This window comes from Pygocentrus nattereri, chromosome 13 (genome assembly GCF_015220715.1).
Source record: "Pygocentrus nattereri isolate fPygNat1 chromosome 13, fPygNat1.pri, whole genome shotgun sequence".
NCBI lineage: Eukaryota > Metazoa > Chordata > Actinopteri > Characiformes > Serrasalmidae > Pygocentrus > Pygocentrus nattereri.
In genome coordinates this window covers 158,695-178,914 of record NC_051223.1, presented here as the reverse complement: position 1 = coordinate 178,914, position 20,220 = coordinate 158,695, and the positions used below count along the sequence as shown (strand labels likewise).

Sequence of the window (20,220 nt, the reverse complement as noted above, 5' to 3'; positions counted from 1 at the left end):
TCTGTGAAGACCCCAGCCAGCTGCTTAGCCCAGGCTTTTAGCACATGACCAAGTGCCTCTTAGACACCTCCACTAAGGTTGGCTCTGGCCAAGTTGAAAACCTCCTGATCTCCAGACCTGAAAGCAGCATCTCTTGCTTTGAAAAGGTGGCAAACCTCTCTGTTCATTTGGGGCTTCTGGTTAGGGGAGGTTTTTATTATTTTGAAAGTTGTCACTTTTGATGACTGGGGTGTACTTGGGCAGCAGGGGCAAAGAGAGGTGGTCAGACTGTCCCATGTGGGGGAGGGGTGTGGCATTGTAGGCGTTAGCCACACTGGTGTTAACGTCATCTAAAGTTCTTTGACCCCTTGTGGTGCAGGAGACGTTCTGATGAAACTTTGGAAGTACAAATCTAAAATTGCTTGTTTTTTTTTTAAACACATAAATACAAACACCACCACCGCGGCTCCTTATCCGAAGCTGCAGCTGACCTATCAGTTCTGAATAGAGTGTGCCCTTCTAGTTCCATCACGCTGTTAGAAACATCGCCACTTAGCCAAGTTTCCGAAAAAAACCCCCATAAAACTGCGATCCGTAAGCCTTTTCTGTGTGAGGGTCCAGATCTTTAATCCGTCCAGCATATTCGACAGAGACCACACATTGGCGCAGAAGATCCTAGGTGGCCGGGCTATTTTGGTCTGTATGAATGGCAGGTTTGGTCTCAGTCAGCTCCAGGTTTAGCTGTTTGGAGTGGAATGGAAGGTCCAAAGTTTGTGCAGTGACGATTAATATGAAGCAGTGTCTGTCTGACATATCTGAGGTATGCACGAGTGAGTTGAGTAAAAATGCAAGATATCGGTAGGTAAATAAACACGATTTAGCTTAAACTGGCGAGATGCTCAGCCTCGCGATCTCAGTGTTGCCAACTCCTCAGCAAGGAAGGCGGCTGTCGGCTGTCCTAAAAGTCGCTAGAAGACACTAAATAACATCATCGCCTAATTTGCATAATTGTCCATTTGCGTGTATTTGAAGCCATAGAATAAAGGAATAATGCTGTGGGAGAGAAAAAATGAGTAAAAAACCACCTGAATATATTAGACCTACAAATGAACTCTGAGTAAATGAACTTCTTCTGTTGATTCTTTTCTTTTTTTCGCTCACGGCAGCACCCGCTACTCGCTGAGGACAGTAACTGAAGAGCATGTGTATTCACCTCAGAGTCTCCTAAAGTCTCCAATAACACCAGAAAAAGTCGCTAGAGGGTCTGAAAAGGGGGGCAGTCGTGGGCTGGAGGTTAGGGAACTGGACCGGAAGGTTGTCGGTTTGATCCCCAGGGCCGACAGTCCATGACTGAAGTGCCCTTGAGCAAGACACCTGACCCCCAACTGCTCCCCGGGCACCGTGGTTAGGGCTGCGCAGTGCTCTGGGCAAGTGTGCTCACTGCCCCCTAGTGTGTGTGTTCACTAGTGTGCATGTATGTGGGTGTTTCACTGTACGGACGGATTAAATGCAGAGGTCTAATTTCACAGTGTGCAGAACACAGAGACAAATGGTTCTCAATTCTAATCTAAACTCAATTCATCGCTAAATATAGCGTCAAAGTCGCTAAGTTAGCAACACTGCACCATCTTGGTCTTGGCTACCAATACATTATGTTTTGAAACAGATATTTTTAACTGCAGCAATGGACATATTAAAATGATGGTTAATTATGAAACATAAATACTACAGAGGTTTTGATGAGGGCTGTTTGGAGAATGAGCATTCAAATATCATAATGCAAATAATAAGAATTAGAATAATAAACAATGTGTGAATTCCACACTTTCCACAATGAAGTCTGAGCATCAGGGTTGTCACTTTTATGCTGAAAACAAATTTTCTTTTTCTGAAGTGGCTTTGATGGCAACTGCTCATCAGGAGCTCCGCATAAACATGGAGGAAAGAACCCTTCTTGAAACCCAGGTAGAGTACGCACAGTTAAGCTTTGCAATAATGTGGAACTCAGTTCTGAGCTGCCTGTATTGTATCCGTGTGTTTTTTCACTGTAAGTGTTGTGACTTTCAGTTTATGTATGGCATCTCAGCAGCTGTTGGCAAAATGGCTCCATCCATTCCACTCAGTGTATGTATGGCATAAATACTGTTAGCAAGCAGAAAATCTCAAATTTTGCTTAAGCATAAAGGGACACTCTGGCCAAAAAGTAGTCTCTAGAGCACGACCTTCTGGTGTAAAGAATAGGAACACCTCCTTCTGATGATATATCTTGAAGGTGGGAGGGACTTTAAAAGGGTACAATTGCCTTGGGTTGGATTTTTGGACTGCAAAAAAAAGCATTAATATATATATATATATATATATATATATATATATATATATATATATATATATTTTTTTTTTTTTTTTTTTTTTTTTTTTTTTTTTTTGGCAATTGCAGAAATAAGCCAGATAACAGATTTTACAGCTAGCAACAGTATAATAGTGGTAACTGTCTAAAGCTGAAAGATAAATTATTTTTAAATCACAATTTGAATTTTAATTACAGTCTATATTATCAACAATGGTGGCTCAACTTTTAATTGCCAAAATGTAACCTAACTTGCAGCCTGTAGATCAAAAGCAACCAAACCGTGTGCTGTTTATGGATCATTCTACCAAATTGGTTCAAGGTCAGAGTTGAAACCCCATTTTGGGCTTTTTTTGGAATTGTCAGATATTTAATGGCTGGGTTAGTAGTGATCACTTTAGCTAATTTTGAGCATAATTCAGAAAAGCTAGCCAGTACATGACTAGCGAACACATCTTTGAATAGTTGTACAAACATAAAATCATTAAAAAAACAAAAATATTTACTTAATTGCAGAAAATGTATGTTTCAGAAGTGATAGTTCTTAATGTTTCATGCTGATTTTCAGACTTTGGGGCCCATTTACTTCAAAACAATGGGATGTAACTGCTTACCATGGGCCCATGAAGGACAGGGATGCAGTCTCACTTCCTGCTCTAAAATGCAGGGGTGTGGCTAAAATAAGGCTCTGCATATGGAATTTAGCATCTCCAGTCTGACTGACTGCATGTTTTTGGACTGTGGAAGGAAACCCGCACAAACGGGGCAGAGTAGCCACTAGTCCCCCCTTCTTTCTATGAGATGACAGCTCTGTCCACTGTGCTGCCTGGCTTTACTTTAAAAGAAATCGAAATTAAAAATACAGTCACAATATTCCTCAGAAAAATCACAAATTTGCATATTTTCTCCAAATCATTCAGCCCTATAAATGTCTTCCAATCATCACTGCAGTGGAGAGAATGGGAAAATCAGTGTAAAGTTGGGCTGTCTAGATGTCCTACCTCAGTTTGGCTCCTTTTCTCTTGATGAAAGCGTAAAAAAACTCTCTGGCATCCAATTTGTGCTGCATGAACATAGAACTGACGAGCAAAGTAAGAGCTACGCTAATGTTAGTATGGCCTATAGATCATACATCACTACCCAGCAGTCAGGGTTTGTTAACACCCAAGAATCAAACACAAGATCAGATCAGACCTGCAACACAATCCTTTCCGGATTGCAGGAGCGTTTTAATTTTATTATTAGCCCATTAGCACCTCAGTTCTAAAAAATTTTACACAATTCTACACCAGTCATTTCACCAAACTCACTAGCTGCACTTCAGCTGCAGTTCAACCAATATAAACAGCTAATATCAGCTCAGCAGCGTAGAAATTGAGCCCAAGCATTAATAAACTTGAGCAAGGAAAGGATGGCAGGTGTCAAGGTGACACCCCTGGGTTAACACCACAAGAATTCCCAAAGAATGTGCGACATATTTGTGACCTGCGTGCTCAGTATTGTAGTGAGAGGACACTGAAGAACGAAAACAGGAAAACAATATGAAATTGTGATTGTTGTCAACACCGCCGTGCTGCCTAACACTGCCATAGCATTGTTGCTCCCCGCTTTGAACCAGAAACCTGATATTCACTTTGTATGCGCAGCAGAGGTGTGTCACTTCCAGTAGGGTCTTGCAGCGTTCCTGCACATGCGTAGTCCAGATCGGGTTTCTGGTTCAACTCGGGCAGTGAAAAACGTAATAATTACTAGTTTTAGGCCGGAATGCCCCTTTAAAATGTTCCCTGATTCCCTGAGAAATTAAAACACCACTCCCTGTTAATCTGCTGATTGATAACAAATGTGAATAATCACTATAATCTTCATCTAATCTTTAGCAATGAGTCAGTTTCCTCACCTTTAGCACCACGCCCTGCTGATTTGTTGTGCTGTTGTACTTTTTTGGTTTATGTGGTGTAATTGTGTCTGTTTATCATTAGTGTCAGATCAAAACCTGGTATCTTAGTTATTTAAAATTGCTTCAGTATTATTTGGAATAAAATCTTGTTATCTTGGAAATGAAAGAGAGGTACAAGGTTTTGTTCCAACAGTGACCATGGATATTTGCTCACGTAGCTAACTGTCTGGTTTTGTTTTTGCATGACATCAAACCCAACAGCAAGAGAAGGTGAGATTTTTGGCATTTCAATGATCTACTATAGAGGTAAATTCAACTTTTATTTATTATTATAAATCTTACATTTATAATACATTTTTCTTACAGGAGACAGAGACGATTGATTGGTGGAGTAAGTTTTATGCTTCCATTGGAGAACACGAGAAATGTGGGCCATACCTTCAGAAAGGATACGACACCCTGAAAGTAAGCTCAAGTCACTGTACATGAAATATTTACCTGGTGAAGGAGTGGTTTGTGTGGAGTGAAACAGAATGAACTAAGCCAGGATGTAATAGCATGAGACAACATTACACAGGCCATAAAGGTAAAACAAATATTAGGTCAGGAAAATAAGATCCACAAACATTCGGGATATTCCGTTTTATGGAAAATCACCTTTATGTGTTGTTTTAATGTGCACATTCTTGTATGTGTTCAGGTGTTCAATCGTGAACTTGAAGATGTGGCTGAATATAAGGAGCTGACCGATTTCTGTAAAACATTCAAACTGTACCGAGGCCAGAACGAGAATGGTGATGATGACCCCACTGTGGTGGGAGAGTTTAAGGTAAAATCTTACCTTTTTTATTAAAAAACTCACATTTTTCATTATTTTATTTTCAATTTATTTACAAGATTTGAGAATGAAGCTGCAGGTTCATGACAAATGAAGACAAATATTGAATACGTATGTTACTTCTCATGGTATTCAACAGAAGAGAAATTGTAAAATGTGAAGTGTCTGCTGTTTTTTCCTTTCACGTAAAATGGATTATTCTACCGGTTGCTAGGATTTAGTACAGCGTTCACTTTAGACAAGTGCCCTACTGGATAAACACAAACACTCAGCCTTCATATTTTCAGTCTCACTGCTCCCATTTCATGTATGGATATCTCTGCTGAACAGGATGTTACTTTACATGCGTTACTGGATTGTTGTAGGGATGTTTGTAGGTGGAGATCACTATGAGCAGGAAACTCATGAAAACTTGTTTGTGAAAACTTGCTGTTTTTTCTAAGAATGGAGGGAAAAGGTGGGTTAGTTTTTAACCAAACTAGATGCTGCTGTAATAAAACTTGCTGTATTTTATAGCTTGTTCAGCTGACACTTTTTAGTTGGTGTCTTTCTGTAGATGATATTGGACAGTATTTTGTCTTTACTAGAATAAGCTGTGCATATAGCTTAATAAAAATAATCATAGTCTAATTATTTGAGACAGGCTGTACGTTTAAGAGGCATCACCCAAACTGTAAAAGCAAAGAATATGTGAATTTAACGATGAGCTTGATGTTATTGTAATAGGCTGTCAGAAATGACCATTATCTTGTACACAAAAAGTACTTTCAAAGCGAATCATACAGTTTCTACATTAAACTACATTAGAAAATGATTTTGTGACTGTATCTGCTGTTTTAGTCTAACAGAGCTGTACTCCTCAGCAGCCAGACTTGAGCTCTTCACCACCACAGAAGGGCCACACCCTTCTACTCCTCTTTTCACCTAGAGGTCCCTTCTACTAAGACAATGAGAGCAGTGGTCACTAATATACAAAATCAACTCCCAGAAAATGATATGTTCTTCGCAGAGGAACGAATAACACAGTGTAATTTTTACATTTGTTTTCAGGGGGCCTTCAAAGTCTATCCGCTCTCAGATGATCCGGCCGTACCTTCTCCTCCACGGCAGTTCAGAGAGTTACCAGACAGTGGCCCACAGGAGTGTGTGGTCAGGATTTATGTGATCAGAGGAAATGACCTTCAACCCAAAGACAACAATGGTTTGGTAAGTTTTTTACCACATCCTCAATCAGTAAATCAGTAAACCTGTATTTATCCTTGAAAAGCAGGCATAGTTTTACATCAACCTCATCGATCATGAACCCCACACATAAAACCACAAACAAAAGCTCTGAAACACGACTAGAATGAGTCAAATAGAGGAGACACATTTCAAAACATGATATTCACCCCCGTCCATGCAGTCCATATATGGAAACTACACTGTTTTGTGATGTGAAGAATAGACATGTGACAGACATGACCATATAGGGATAAACACAAATAGGCAAAACAGACCGTTCTAAATACCATCACAGTAAAGACACGGACAGCACTGAACACGATGACATAACACAGCATTAAACGCATCACACAGCAGTGCATTTCACAAACAACCAACTAATACATTTATGTTTATTTAGCCATTCCACCTACACAAGGTCCTATATAAGGTATATATATATAATCAGTCTTAAAGGCACAGTAACAAAAACATCCTGCTTTGCTCCAAGCCTTTAATTTCAGTAAAATAATATGAACGCTACACTTTGCCTGTGCTTGAGTTCTTGTAAGCTAACTGCTTATAGAACATAACCAAGTTAACGTCAGGAAAGTAGGACACATTTAAGGGCTGACCTGTGGGGTAACAAACAGGTTAAAGAGCCAGTCACACTTGCATCTGCCAGCAAATTTCCCCCAAAATGCAGGAAACACTGTCTAAGCACAAACCTTTGAATATTTCTTCCTTACTGGCTTTAAATAAACACATGATAAAGAGACTGCATGATACAGCCAGAGCTGGAGATGGAATGTTTCTAGACTTTTGTGTTTTTTCTGTTTATGGTAAGCAAGTTACCTGGCTTGATGAAGCTTGGGCACTCATTCTTAATGGTTTATTGAAAAGAAACTTCTGTACATTTTAATGCACTGTTTTTAATTAATGTTAATTAGAATTTAATCACTGGTCTGATTTTAATTAATTACTGTTCATTTAAATTATTATTTTTAAAAATGAATACATTTAAAAAAAAATGCATTTTCAAATGTTATGGCACATTTTATGTTGTTTGGTTTTTAAAAATGTTTAACTCAGCAAATAAAAGGAAACTGCACCATATTTTGCAGATAAAAATTATTTTCACTTAAAAATCAACAAAACATAGACTGGTGTTCAAAATATGCATATGACTGTATGTAATTTATTTTAGCTAAAGATCATTGTGCAGCACTGTAATTATCTGGATTACTGTTCATTTTGTTTTATTGCTGTTTATGTTACCATGCAGGCTAATTACACTGACGCAGAGATTTCTTTTTCTTCACCAGTCTTCCCTTGTGGCCATTTCACAAGGTGATAGGACTGCAGATGTCTAATGTGACTGCAGCTTAACAGCTGTTGATACAGTAGTGAACATCCTGCTATTTATTTTCCACTTCTGGAAGCCTGAAACAGCTGTCCAGTGGCAGCTATTCAAAGGCACTAAACAAATTATGAGAAATATTCCGTGTAATAGCTTGAAGCTTCCATAATGTTTGTTTAATTATAAACAGAGAGTGGAAAACTCAGAAGAACTCCAGTTATTTTGGAGTCTTCCGATGTGCACTGTGCTAAGTGCCCCTACTGTGCACTGTGCTAAGTGCCCCTACTGTGCACTGTGCTAAGTGCCCCTGCTGTGCACTGTGCTAACTGCCCCTACTGTGCACTTTAACACATACCAGATCAAGCTGCACTCACCTCATGTCTATAGCACACAGTTCCTTGTCCATTTGGCCCGGTGTTTTTTTTCCCATGTAGTGTGACCCATACATCAAGATTTCCTTGGGAAAGAAGACCATTGATGACCGAGACAATTATTTACCAAATACCATAAACCCAGTGTTTGGAAGGTAGAGTTGTGATTTTCAAAGCTTGAGGCTCATTCATGACTTTGACCTGGATCTCATTAAAGATAACCACTCTTCATCATTCTTTTTCCACAGGATGTTTGAGCTGTCATGCTTTCTCCCTCAAGACAAAGACCTGAAAATCTCGGTCTATGATTTTGACCTGCTCACATGTGATGAGAAAGTAGGAGAAACAGTGATTGACCTGGAGAACCGACTCCTCTCTCGCTTTGGCTCCTACTGTGGTCTTCCTCAGACATACTGCATGTGAGAATCCTCTGATGAAAGGCTGTCAGACTCTACGCCTGGAGGGCCACAGCACTACAGAGTTTAGTGTTCTACTAGAGCCTGTTTAAGGAGAACCTGATCACTTCTTATTTCTCCCATTTGAAGAAAAAAGCTAAAGGGCACCTGCAAGTGATTCCTCAAGGAATAGGGGGAAATGGCTAAAATGAACAATTAAACCTGTTTCTGGCCATTTATGTGGAAACATCCTTTAATTTGGCCAATTTTGCCAAAACAACCATCTGTAGCTAAGAGTCCAAAAAGGCACACTTGGCCTTGCTCTCTCTGAGTATGATGGCCGTCCCTCTGCTCTCAGGCTGATGCTACGCAGCACAGACGTGTGTTAAATGGCATAACAGAGCTGGCAGTTTGTGTTCTCCTGCAAGCGTGTTCAGCTGTCCAGTGACATTGTGTTAGTGGCAATTTGTAAAGATGTGTTAACTGGCTTCACATGACTCGGAGGAAGTGTGTGCTAGCCCTCACCGTCCTAGCGCTGGTAGTGTCGTGCGGCTGGGGAAATCTAGCCTATTGGGTGGAACTGGACACAGCTAAATTGTGGAGAAGTTTTTGGAAAAAAAAACGTATATTGTGCTGTTCTCAGAACAAAACCTGATATCTCCATTTTTTATATTTTTCAGTTTTTGATATAATTTGAACATGCCTGTTGTTTTTTCATGATGAATGACCAAAAGTTCCATTTGACTTGCATTAAAAGTAAAGTAGGTTTTTCCTTCTCCTGTTACCATTTTGGAGATATATCGATATATTGATATATATACATATATACTTTTGTCCAGTGCAGTGCATGAAGCTAGTAACAAGACTGACTGACTAAAATTCTTTACTAAAGACTCGGACTTGCATCCCTGAGACTCAACTCAGATTTGGCTAAAGAAACTTATGAATATTTGTGCTACAAAGGGACACATTTGTGGGTGAATCGTGCATAATTCACTGGCACAGGGCAGCATGAGCTGAATTCAGGGTGTCACAAACAGGACAAAACTGCAAGCTGTGCCCCTCCAAAACTTCAGTTTGACCCCTCTGCTTCATTGTAAGACCTTCTGCCTTATGTTTTTGAGCTCTCCTGAATAAGGTCCCAGCCCAGCTAATGTGTTATTCCCGAAATAGATCTGGGCCAAACCAGTGGCGGGATCAGCTGAAACCATCCCAGATTCTTCAGCACCACGCACGCCTGAAAGGAGTACCTCCTCCTAGAACTGAAGACAATGGAAACACTCTATATTTCAATGGCCAAGAACATCACCTTTCTGATTTTGGTCATTTTCATTTACTTACTTCTTTTTGTGTCAGTTGATTCTGTCAAGACTTAAAATCTTGTGCTAATTAATTTGTTTTATATTTGTAGAGGTGAACAAAGAGATTCATCAGCACCTGGGTCCTGCCAGTGAGCGGATCGCACTGCATGTTCTCAGAACACAGGGCTTAGTCCCAGAACATGTTGAAACTAGAACACTGTACAGCACCTTCCAGCCCACTATTTCTCAGGTGTGTTACTGCTGTCAAGTACCATTACAAAATGGATCATTTCAGTTCTAAAATCTGATTGGCTGAGCCATGTTCCGAGCTGTCCTTTCATTAAGTAGACCTTCGTGTATGTACACCCAATGTCTGTTTTATCAGCTCCATTACCATATAGGTGCACTTTGTAGTTCTATAATTATGGACTGTAGTTCATATACAGTTTCTCTGCACAGGTTGTTAGATTTACCTTGTTCTTCAATGGTTGTGTTAGCGTGTGTTGTGCTAGTATGAGTGGATCAGACACAGCAGTATCACTGCTGGACTGAGAGTAGTCTTCCAACCAAAAATGTCCAGCTAACAGCATCTTGTGGGCAGCGTCCTATGTTCACTGAACAAAACCTATCATGGCACCTGCAGTGCTGAGAATGACCCACCACCCAAATAAAACCTACTTAGTGGAGCTCCTGTGGGAGTCTTGACCTTTGAACAACAGGGTAAAAGCATGCAGAGAAACAGATGGACTGCAGTCTGTAATTGTAGAACTACCACGTGCACCTATATGATAAGCAGATTAAATGGACGAGTGTAGATACAAGGAGCTATCCTTAATGAAGTGGTCATTCTGTGTGCACACATCAGTTGAATTCTCTATTAGCGTCCATTAACAGGTTGTTCAGTCATACAGTTACACACATTTCACGTTGTATTTTTTAGCACAGGGGGATCACAAGTCTGTCTGTAACTACATATTCTGTGTGATTGTAATGAGCGTGTTAATCAACATATATTCAAAACATATATTCATAAACATGACTTTGAGAACGACATGGGCATCACTTTGCTGACTCGTCAGATATCATAAGTCATTTAAGCAAAATCCCAAAGGTCAGTAGCAAATGAACATTTTAAATGTATAAATATAATGTAAATGATTCTGTAACCTCAGTTTGTACTGATTTTTACAGGGGAGTCTTCATATGTGGGTTGATATTTTTCCCAAAAGCCTTGGACTTCCTGGACCTCCGTTCGATATATCCCCACGCAAGCCTAAAACGTGAGGATCAATCAGAGTGAGTGATTAAGGAATCGGTATTTTGTACTGGTGCTCAAAAGACTAACCATTCATCCTTTCCTTCACCAGATATGTTCTGCGTGTCATTATTTGGAACACCACTAATGTCATTTTGGATGAAACTAGCATCACTGGAGAGCGTATGAGTGACATCTATGTGAAGGGGTACAAAGAAACATACGTTTTGTGAATGCATGATTATTGTTTTGTAAGACAAGATACAGAATTTCTGTTTCAACAGGCTTTTACTTGGTTTGTAATTCACAGATGGATGCCAGGCAAGGAGGAAGACAAGCAGAAGACTGATGTCCACTATAGATCCCTTGATGGTGATGGAAATTTCAACTGGAGATTTGTCTTTGAGTTTGAATATCTGCCTGCAGAGCAGCTGTGCCTGGTTTCCAAAAAGGTGATTTAAGTTGTTAGGAAAAGTGGCAATTAAGGATGCACTAATATGGGAATTGTGGGCTGTGCTGACACCCGATATATTTCAAGCACACGTTGGGCTGTACTGATGGCGATATGTAAACATTTGTAAAAATGTAGAAATTAAGAAAATGTCTAAAGCATTATAGAGAAATACATATGATGTGTACCAATGCGATAAAAAAAGTAATGCAGACAGTCAGTTCTTTCAATATATATATATATATATATATATATATATATATATATATATATATAATAAATTAATAATCAAATATTGATTTGGCATTTTTAAACAGTGTATCTGCCAATAGAAAAATGCAAAAAAAATCTATATGCAAGTATAATAAAATGAATCTTCCATCATCAAGAAAATTGTGAGATATTAAGTTACATGTTAGTTGTATAATCAGCATTTTATTCCACCTAACAAAACGCTTTGCAGCAATTACCAACCATTTTTAGAGAACTATGAGATCCAGTTTTTAGTTTATTGCCTTTAAACATCACTTACTGGTTACCGCTGGTCATCATGCAGCGTACAGCTCTTGCAGTATTCTAGGGCTCTCTGTGGTGGGACTTTTAAACTTTTCTTAACCTTCTGGGGTCCACAAACATGCTTGTGTGTCCAATTCGATGTTCTGTATATGGTTCTTTATCTTCGCACAGGAATATGGTTATTTAGCGATGAAGAGGGGTTAAGACATCTCAAAGATCAACAAACAAACAAACAACTTGTTTGTTTTACGTGAAGATCTCATAGTGTGTAAATCTTGCAAAGAAGGAATGAAAATATTGAAAAAAGGAATCTTAAGACATATGACATTAATATTTTACTGGCTGAAAAAAGTCTTCAGAAGCCTTATGTGTATCTGAGCACAGTGTTTTATTGCCAGAACTGCGGCTATGCTGGTATAAAAACAGTTTGTACATTTTGTGCCCCCTGGGTCATGACTTTTGATGTAGAATAACACATGAAGTGTTGGTACATGGTAAATAAATTTAATTACATAATAAATGCTAAGAAGTTGTATTTTGTAACCAGGCACACTTCTGGAGTCTGGACAAAACGGAGTTTAGAATTCCACCGCAGCTGATCATTCAGATATGGGACAATGATAAATTCTCACTGGATGATTATCTTGGTAAGATATCTTATGTACTGTTTGTGTATGAGCTGTTTGGCCCTGGCCGTTTGGTGAGGCATGTTTATTTATTACTGTGTAACAGGGACCGTTGAACTGGATCTGCATAATCTCATTTCACCTGCCAAAATATCTGAGGCATGCAACATGAAAATGCTGGAAAATGTGATGAAATCGCAGCGGAAATTCGACCAGTCAAAGTCCTTGTTTGCCCAGAAGTCAGTCAGAGGATGGTGGCCTTGCTATACTGAAAAAGATGGGAAAAAGGAGCTTGCAGTATGTATATAAATGAACTTATATGTACATACAGTACTGTGTCAGAGAGCAGAGCGCACTCTTTTCTTTTTCCAGGCAAAACAACCATTACGTTATTCATTATTCAACAAAACAAACAGGAAAAACATTTAACAAAAAATTACACAAACCCTTCATCACCAGGTATAATATCAGTCTGTTAGTGTTTCATCACTGAAAAAGGAAAATAACAAAAAGCAGAGAAATCACACTAGAATACTGAAACTAGACACCTGAAATGTGGATTAAGACTCAAGGCTAAATGTGAGGCCTCAGAAAGTAACAGAAGGCGGTATGTATGCTGCTGAAGCTATAAAAGACCATCTGTAATCATCAGTCAAGCATGCTGGAGGATCAATGTAAGGTTGTGGATCCCTTTGAAGTTCAATTGGTTTTGATTGAAGGCATCATGAATGCAGATAAGTACAATCAAATGTTTGTACATCATGTGGTGCCCTCCGGAAAATGGTTGATTCTGCAGCAAGATAATAACCCCAAGCACACTGCTGTGAAGTCCACCCCAGAGTCCTGAAATCGTTTGGAATTACTTGGATTGTGAGAAGCAGAAAACTGAGAGAGACTCTCAGCAGATTTCTTTCAACAACTGAAAGCAAGTCTTCTGAAAGAGTGGGAGCTGTAATACAGACAAAGGGTCAACACACTACATACTAATAAAATTGATATTAGTTGTTTAGACAAGTAAAAATTATTTTCAAAATTAGTAACATACTTTATGGCCATTTTGACTAGAAACTAAATGAAGTTGCTGGCAGAGTACTGAGTACTGAGTACTGAGTACTGAGTACTGAGTATACAATGTGTTTATACAGTGCTGAACATTTATTTTTCATTTTTCCATCCAAATAGTTTGTCTCAATGTAATTGATTTAAAATTCGTTATATACTTGTACTGTTATATACTGTACTATTTTGAATTGACTATGGAAATACCATTTTAGGGGAAAGTGGAGATGACACTGGAGATAGTGAATGAGAAAGAAGCAGAGGAGAGGCCAGCAGGAAAAGGCAGAGAAGAACCCAACATGAACCCAAAGCTGAATCCTCCCAAGTAATACAATCAGCATAACTGTGCAAAAATTGAAAACATCACCAGTGTATCTCCATTTTTGTTGATTTTTTTTTCTACATGATTTAAACATGGCAGCTATCCTTTGTGAGAATGGACCAATAGAAATGCTCCAAAATGACCTGGAGTAAAACCTACTCACCTAACTTACATTAAAGGAACACTTTTTCCTTCTACTGTAAACTTACTGTTTTGGCAATACATGTTTTTCTGAGGACAGAGATGATATGCTGATTTGTAATATCATATACAGTGTATATATACGATATACAGTTACCATATTTTTGTTCCTTTGCACATTTTAGCCGACCTGAAACTTCATTCTTCTGGTTCACCAATCCATGCAAGACCCTGAAGTTCATTGTGTGGCGAAGATTCAAGTGGATCTTCATTGGCCTGATCCTGTTAATCTTATTGCTGCTGTTTGTTGGAATTCTTCTCTACTCATTGCCGGTACAGACAAGCTTGGATTTGGCTGCAGAAATGATAACCATAGGGGGGCAATATTATAGTGTAATTATATAATTACAGCTTTTTAGATGTGATGCACAGACTTGGCTCCATATTACAGAAACTTTTTGTCTTAAGATCTGAAGGGTCAAGATGATCATTTCCTTTTACAAATTCTTATTAATGAAGGAAATCTTATCTTAATTTAGGAATCTTATTTTACAGCGTCTTATCTCAGGTTAGGAAATCTTAAACTACTTGATCGACATCAACAGTCAACTGTTACCTAGCAGCGGATGATACACGCACAGCTGAAACGTAAACACAATCAAAATAAAGTTAGTTAGCCAGTCAGCTTTAGAAAAGAGACCGTATTTAGAAAATGGTGTTGTGTTAGGAAGCGTCTGTAATACTGTTTTCTGATGTGGAGTAAATGGATCAGCTTATGAACTTAAGAACTGTTGTTCTGTAATAGCCTTCATCCTAAACTCAGTCCTAAGTGAAGTCACGGTGACTAAACAGATAAGATTTCCGACATTTCAGACATTCAAGTTTCTGTAATACAGGCTCTTGCTTGCAACGCTCACATTTAGCAGGCTGAAATAGCCTTTGGTGCTCTGCATCAATGACACTGTGTGTCTTTAGTGAACTCAAGTGCTAATTCAATAAGTATTTGTTGTTTTCTCTTTCAGAACTACATTTCAATGAAAATTGTGAAGCCCCTTCAGTGAGATGGACAAGTGTTTCCCTGGGTGCAGTAATGGAGAAGTGACATGCCAGAAGAACGTAGAGTTTATGTCCGCTGAGTGAAAGTATTTTAAAAGGCAGAACTCATTTATTCTTTTCACATTTATTGTACAACCCCATTTTCAAAAAAGTTGCGACACTGTGCGCAATGTGAATAAAAAACAAAATGCAATGATGTGCAAATCATTTAAAGCCTATATTTCTTTGAAAATAGTATAAAGACAATATATCAAATGTTGAAACTTAATTTTTTTAATGATGTGCCCATTTTGAATTTGATGCCAACAACACATTCCAAAAAAGTTGGAACAGGGGCATGTTTACCTTTTTTCATCACCTCTCTGCAAGTATGTGGGAACTGAGGAGACCAATTGCTGTAGTTTTGACAGAGAAATATTTTCCCATTCTTGTTTGATATAGAATTTCAGCTGCTTAACAGTTTTGCGTCTCATTTGTTGTATTTTTCCATAATCCTCCAAATGTTTTCAGTGGGTGTCGGGTCTGGACTGCAAGCAGGCCAGTTTAGCACCTGGACTCTTTCCATACAGAGCAGGCTTGTTGTAATATATGCAGAATGTGGTTTGGAGCAAATTCTTCCCTGAAAAAAGATGTCAGTCCACACGACAACATAGATCGTTCAGCATTAATGGTGCATTCACAGATGTTTGAGTGATTTCCACTACAGAATCATGCATGTTTTTCATGCAGTGCCACCTGAGGCCTCCAAAATTATAACCAGCACATACTGGCAAATACCAGATTCTGAACCTCTGAATGTTACTATATACCATAGATGATGAAAAAGTGATTTGCTGTTTTACATTGAGAAACATTATTCTGGAATTGTTGCACTATTTGCTCACGCAGTCTTTCACAAAGTGGTGAACCCCTCTTCATCTTGACTTCCAAAAGACACAGCCTCTCTGGGATGCTTTTTTTATACCCAATCGTGTTATTGACCTGTTGCCAATTAACCACCAGGTGTTTTCTTAGCACTACACAACTTTACCAGCTTTTGTTGCCCCCTGTCCCAACTGTTTTGGAATGTGTTGTTGACATCAAATTCAAAATGGGCATATCTTTCAAAAAACTATTTCATTTCTTGATTTCAACATTTGATATGTTGTCTTTCTATTTTCAATTAAACAAAGAGTTTAAATGATTTGCACGTCATTGCATTTTGTTTTTTATTTACATTTTCCACAGCATCCCAACTTTTTTGGAAATGGGGTTGTAATCAGTTCAGATTGATTGATCAGATATTTTTTCCAGTTAGTTTTCACCTGAAACTGTCTACTTGTCTGTTACATGATCACACTGTTAATCATTAGCTCTTTCATTGTTGATCACATCTCATATAATATCTAGCTCATGTATGCAACACATCTCCTGATTTCATTAACTCACACATCAAATGTTCACTGTGTTATACATTAAGTCTAATAAAAATTAAGTGGACTCAGTAAAAGTAGTAAAATCTAAATTTTATATACATTAAATCAAAGATGTTTGTTCTTATTTAGGTACTCACTCTGATGACAAGCATGATCATTGATTAGTGGGAACAGCCATAATAACTTGTATATCTTCGCTTTCTGGGTGGTTTCACTAACAGTCACCTGTTTATGTTGCTGCTATGTATTAAAAACCTTCACACTTCTATTAATATTTTCATGTTTCAGTTGTAGAAACAATTTTGGCTTTGCCTTTGTTACAGTGTCCATTCTTTTCAGGACACTTGCTTTCAGTTTTTAAAGAAATCAGCAGGGTTATTTTTCTAGACCTCCAAAGTTTCCTCTCAGAAGTTGGTTCTATTTTCTGTTTCTCATGATCCAAGTATTCCCAAACACATTCAGTGATGTTGAGATATGGACTCTGGGGTGGTCTGTCCAGTGGTCTGAGAGCACTAGCAGCTTCTTTGTTTGATTTGCAAATGATCTTCTTGCTTCTTTATTTCCTTTTCTTAGTGAGGGTTTCTTGATAGCTACACATTCTTTTAGACCTATACCACCGAGACGTCTTCTCACCGTGGCAGGATGGACAGAAACACTTGTGGATTTTTTCAGATCTGATGCAAGTTTAAAGTAGTAAAGCACTTATTAACTCCAGTTTTGGAAACTCCTCTGACGTTCCCCTTCTTTATGCACGTAGATTATTTTATATCTTATCTCTTCTGAAATATCTCCTGGTTGTTTTGATTTGAAATGAAATAAATGAAGGTGATAATAAATGATGGTCTCTGACTTTGGCATATTACCGTAGGTATGGTACATCGGAGTTCATAACTAAAAAAGTGTCTATAGCTTTTACTTCACTTGTGCCCAACTCTTCATACTCTATGCTGTGTGTCTCAGACATATTATACAATAGGATAAACCAACTAGCTTCAAATGAAAGCTGAACATCTTAGCTAACAAAGAGGCCATTTCAATATCAGAACAATCCACGGTGCATTTAATAAGTAGCTCAAAAAGTTAGTCCCACCTTCTCAGACTGTATCATTCAGAGCTCGTGCCAAAGGGCAGTCACTGTTAATGTTACATTTTTTTTCTAAAGGTTCTGATCATCTGTGCCAACCGACCCAAGCAAACATGCCTCCACTGGTGCGCTGTGGGCCGTGTGGGTTTGGCCAAACCTACCAGACTCCAGCACTACCATTCTGGAACGTGTCCCACGGAGCTGTGGAGAACCCTCAGTGAGTTAAGGATGAGTCAGCACTGCATGCACAGGACCATGCAGGACCATGCAGGACCATGCAGGACCATGCAGGACCATGCATCCTTACTGAAAGAGCAATGCTGTCGTTGATCAATTTAAGCATGTTTGCACGTTTGTAAAGGAAAATTTTCTAGCAGCAGTTTTTGTGGTTTCAGTTGACATTCCTCTAGCAGTAGTAGTGTTGTCAACAATAGTGATGGTAATAATGCAGGTTACACATTTAGGTTCATGGGAGGCAAAACAATAATCATTATTTTATTTTGCAGCATCTATAACGGACGGTTAATGTCAGGAATAAACTAATTTACCACATCCACTAATGTTAACAACTGAGCTTCATAAACAAATAACTTAATAAATGAAAGAAAACACGCTCCATATGTAAAAACTTCCTAAAACTGTACCCACAATTCATTTTTCCATCTTTAGAAAAGTAAGGTTTTAAAGTTCATATTTTTCACTTTGTACAAATCCAAGATTTAATGAAAAAACTATCCTGATGTTTTAGTAAATGCAACTCATCTGCTGATGTCAGGAGAGGTGAATAACTATAGATATACATAACTAGATGCCATGTTGTCCGTTTTTTATTAAATTAATAAATACGTCTGCGCTTCTGCCGTGTTGGAGCAGTCAAGACCAAGAAAAGTATTCAGTCTGCACTTGATGTTAAAAATACGAGTTTAGCACGAGCTCTGATAGAAACATCTCACACACATCAGCAAATCTGACGGTGTGTGAATCAGTTCTAAACTTAATACACATAAAAATAAAATAAACCCCCCAAAACACAGAAAGGAGGTCAAAGCTAAATTTCCTAAGGTTTCCTACTTGCCAGCTTCTGTTTCAAGTTCTCATTTCACCTTAAAATGACTAGAAGTGATTATTCAGCTCTCTCTGTAGTCACTGGCACTCGATCTAGGATCAGCCCTTCAGACAACGGCATAAAGTCAAGTAAATTGGACGACCTGAAAACTCCACATGCCAATCCTGCTACTGTAGTTTTGACAGAATTCTGGCTACAACAATCTGTATCTAATTCAGAACTCCATCCAGTTAAATCTACACAGGAACGCAAGCGGTGGCGGAGTGGCCGATTTGTTATTCAAGTAAAAATTGTCCTCATTATGCAAAGACAAATGTTTTGAGATCTTAGGCTTGAAAGTGTGCACAGGACACATTAACACTTTAATGGTAGCCGGGATCTATAGACCTCCTTCCACACCCTCGAACCCTAAACCTAACCCACAGTTAATGACTTGGCTGAGCTTTTAAATCCACACATCAACTCAAAAATGCTGATCCTAGGAGATTTTGACTTGGTTAACTGATCTTAATACCTATAGGACCCATCAAAATTGTCATGCTTAGCCAAGATCTTAGAAACCTTAGTGAATGAACAACTCAAGGCATTTGTGAATAGAAATTTAATCTCAGAGTTTCAGAGAAAAACGCAGCACAATCTACAAAAAGCTACTCACATCGCTTTAGATCTTTTCAGTGCCATCCATAAAAAGAAACATTGTGTAGCCATTTTCATTGATCTCTCTAAAGCCTTTGATACAGTTCCCTACTCTTCTACTCGTCTACAAAACATTGGTTTTGATCTCAGGGCTGCTCACTAGGCTCAGGGCTAATCTCCCTGATAGACAGCACCGTGTGGCCCTAAGACAAAGTAAATCAGAGCTACTTCCAATAACAAAGGGGATCCCTCAAGGTTTGATCCTTGGACCAGTATTATTTAATATTCATATTAATGATATTAGCCACTTATATGCTGATCACACCATCTTGTACTGCTCAACTGACTATGTTGGTACTACAGTAGATAAACTACAGCATTCTCCTACAATTGGCTTTTTACAACCATAAACTAGTTAGAAATTTTGAGAAAACTAAATTTATTCTGTTTTCCAGAGCCTCTAATTTGATTTGAGCACTTTTAAAATCACAACCCTGAAGGGATCTGACACTGAAAGAGTCTACGAGTACAAATACCTTGGCATGTGGCTAGATGGCGGATGCACTTTTAAACAGGTTAGCAAACTTACCTGTAAACTGAGAGAAAAACTTGGCTCCCTGTATCGTAACAATGTTTCCCAAAGCACACAAGGAAAAGATCATTGAAGCAACATTACTGCCTGTCCCGGATTACGGTGCAGTGTTATTCAGATATGCGCCTGTCACTACTCTGGAATCTATAGACTCTGTATATCACTCCGCCTTAAGATTCGTTACTGGTGACCCCTACAGCCCCCACCGCCGTAAACTATCTGAAAAGCCTGGCTGGTCATCTCTCTCTGTGCGTCGGGAGACACACTGGCTTCTCTTCATCTATAAAGCGCTGACTGGCCGTCTGCCATC

General features: G+C 38.7%; 1 protein-coding gene across 3 annotated transcripts in view; it reads left to right on the top strand.

Moving 5' to 3' along the window:
• Positions 1 to 15,288, top strand: part of myof (myoferlin) — a 67,015-nt gene extending 51,727 nt beyond the window's left edge. For 2 of the 3 annotated variants that reach the window (XM_037544234.1, XM_037544233.1), the window contains 17 exons: positions 1,874 to 1,944; positions 4,485 to 4,493; positions 4,590 to 4,688; positions 4,924 to 5,052; positions 6,112 to 6,267; positions 8,059 to 8,150; positions 8,244 to 8,414; positions 9,564 to 9,712; positions 9,802 to 9,941; positions 10,883 to 10,971; positions 11,059 to 11,154; positions 11,257 to 11,398; positions 12,461 to 12,560; positions 12,646 to 12,836; positions 13,814 to 13,923; positions 14,247 to 14,394; positions 15,084 to 15,288. In XM_037544234.1, the coding sequence (XP_037400131.1) occupies positions 1,874 to 1,944; positions 4,485 to 4,493; positions 4,590 to 4,688; positions 4,924 to 5,052; positions 6,112 to 6,267; positions 8,059 to 8,150; positions 8,244 to 8,414; positions 9,564 to 9,712; positions 9,802 to 9,941; positions 10,883 to 10,971; positions 11,059 to 11,154; positions 11,257 to 11,398; positions 12,461 to 12,560; positions 12,646 to 12,836; positions 13,814 to 13,923; positions 14,247 to 14,394; positions 15,084 to 15,122 (1,931 nt within the window). In that variant the 3' untranslated portion in view covers positions 15,123 to 15,288. Of the gene's footprint in view, positions 1 to 1,873; positions 1,945 to 2,046; positions 2,104 to 4,484; positions 4,494 to 4,589; positions 4,689 to 4,923; positions 5,053 to 6,111; positions 6,268 to 8,058; positions 8,151 to 8,243; positions 8,415 to 9,563; positions 9,713 to 9,801; positions 9,942 to 10,882; positions 10,972 to 11,058; positions 11,155 to 11,256; positions 11,399 to 12,460; positions 12,561 to 12,645; positions 12,837 to 13,813; positions 13,924 to 14,246; positions 14,395 to 15,083 lie in introns of all 3 variants that reach the window. The other variant, XM_037544232.1, reaches the window with a different exon arrangement.
• The last annotated feature ends 4,932 nt before the right edge of the window (positions 15,289 to 20,220 follow it).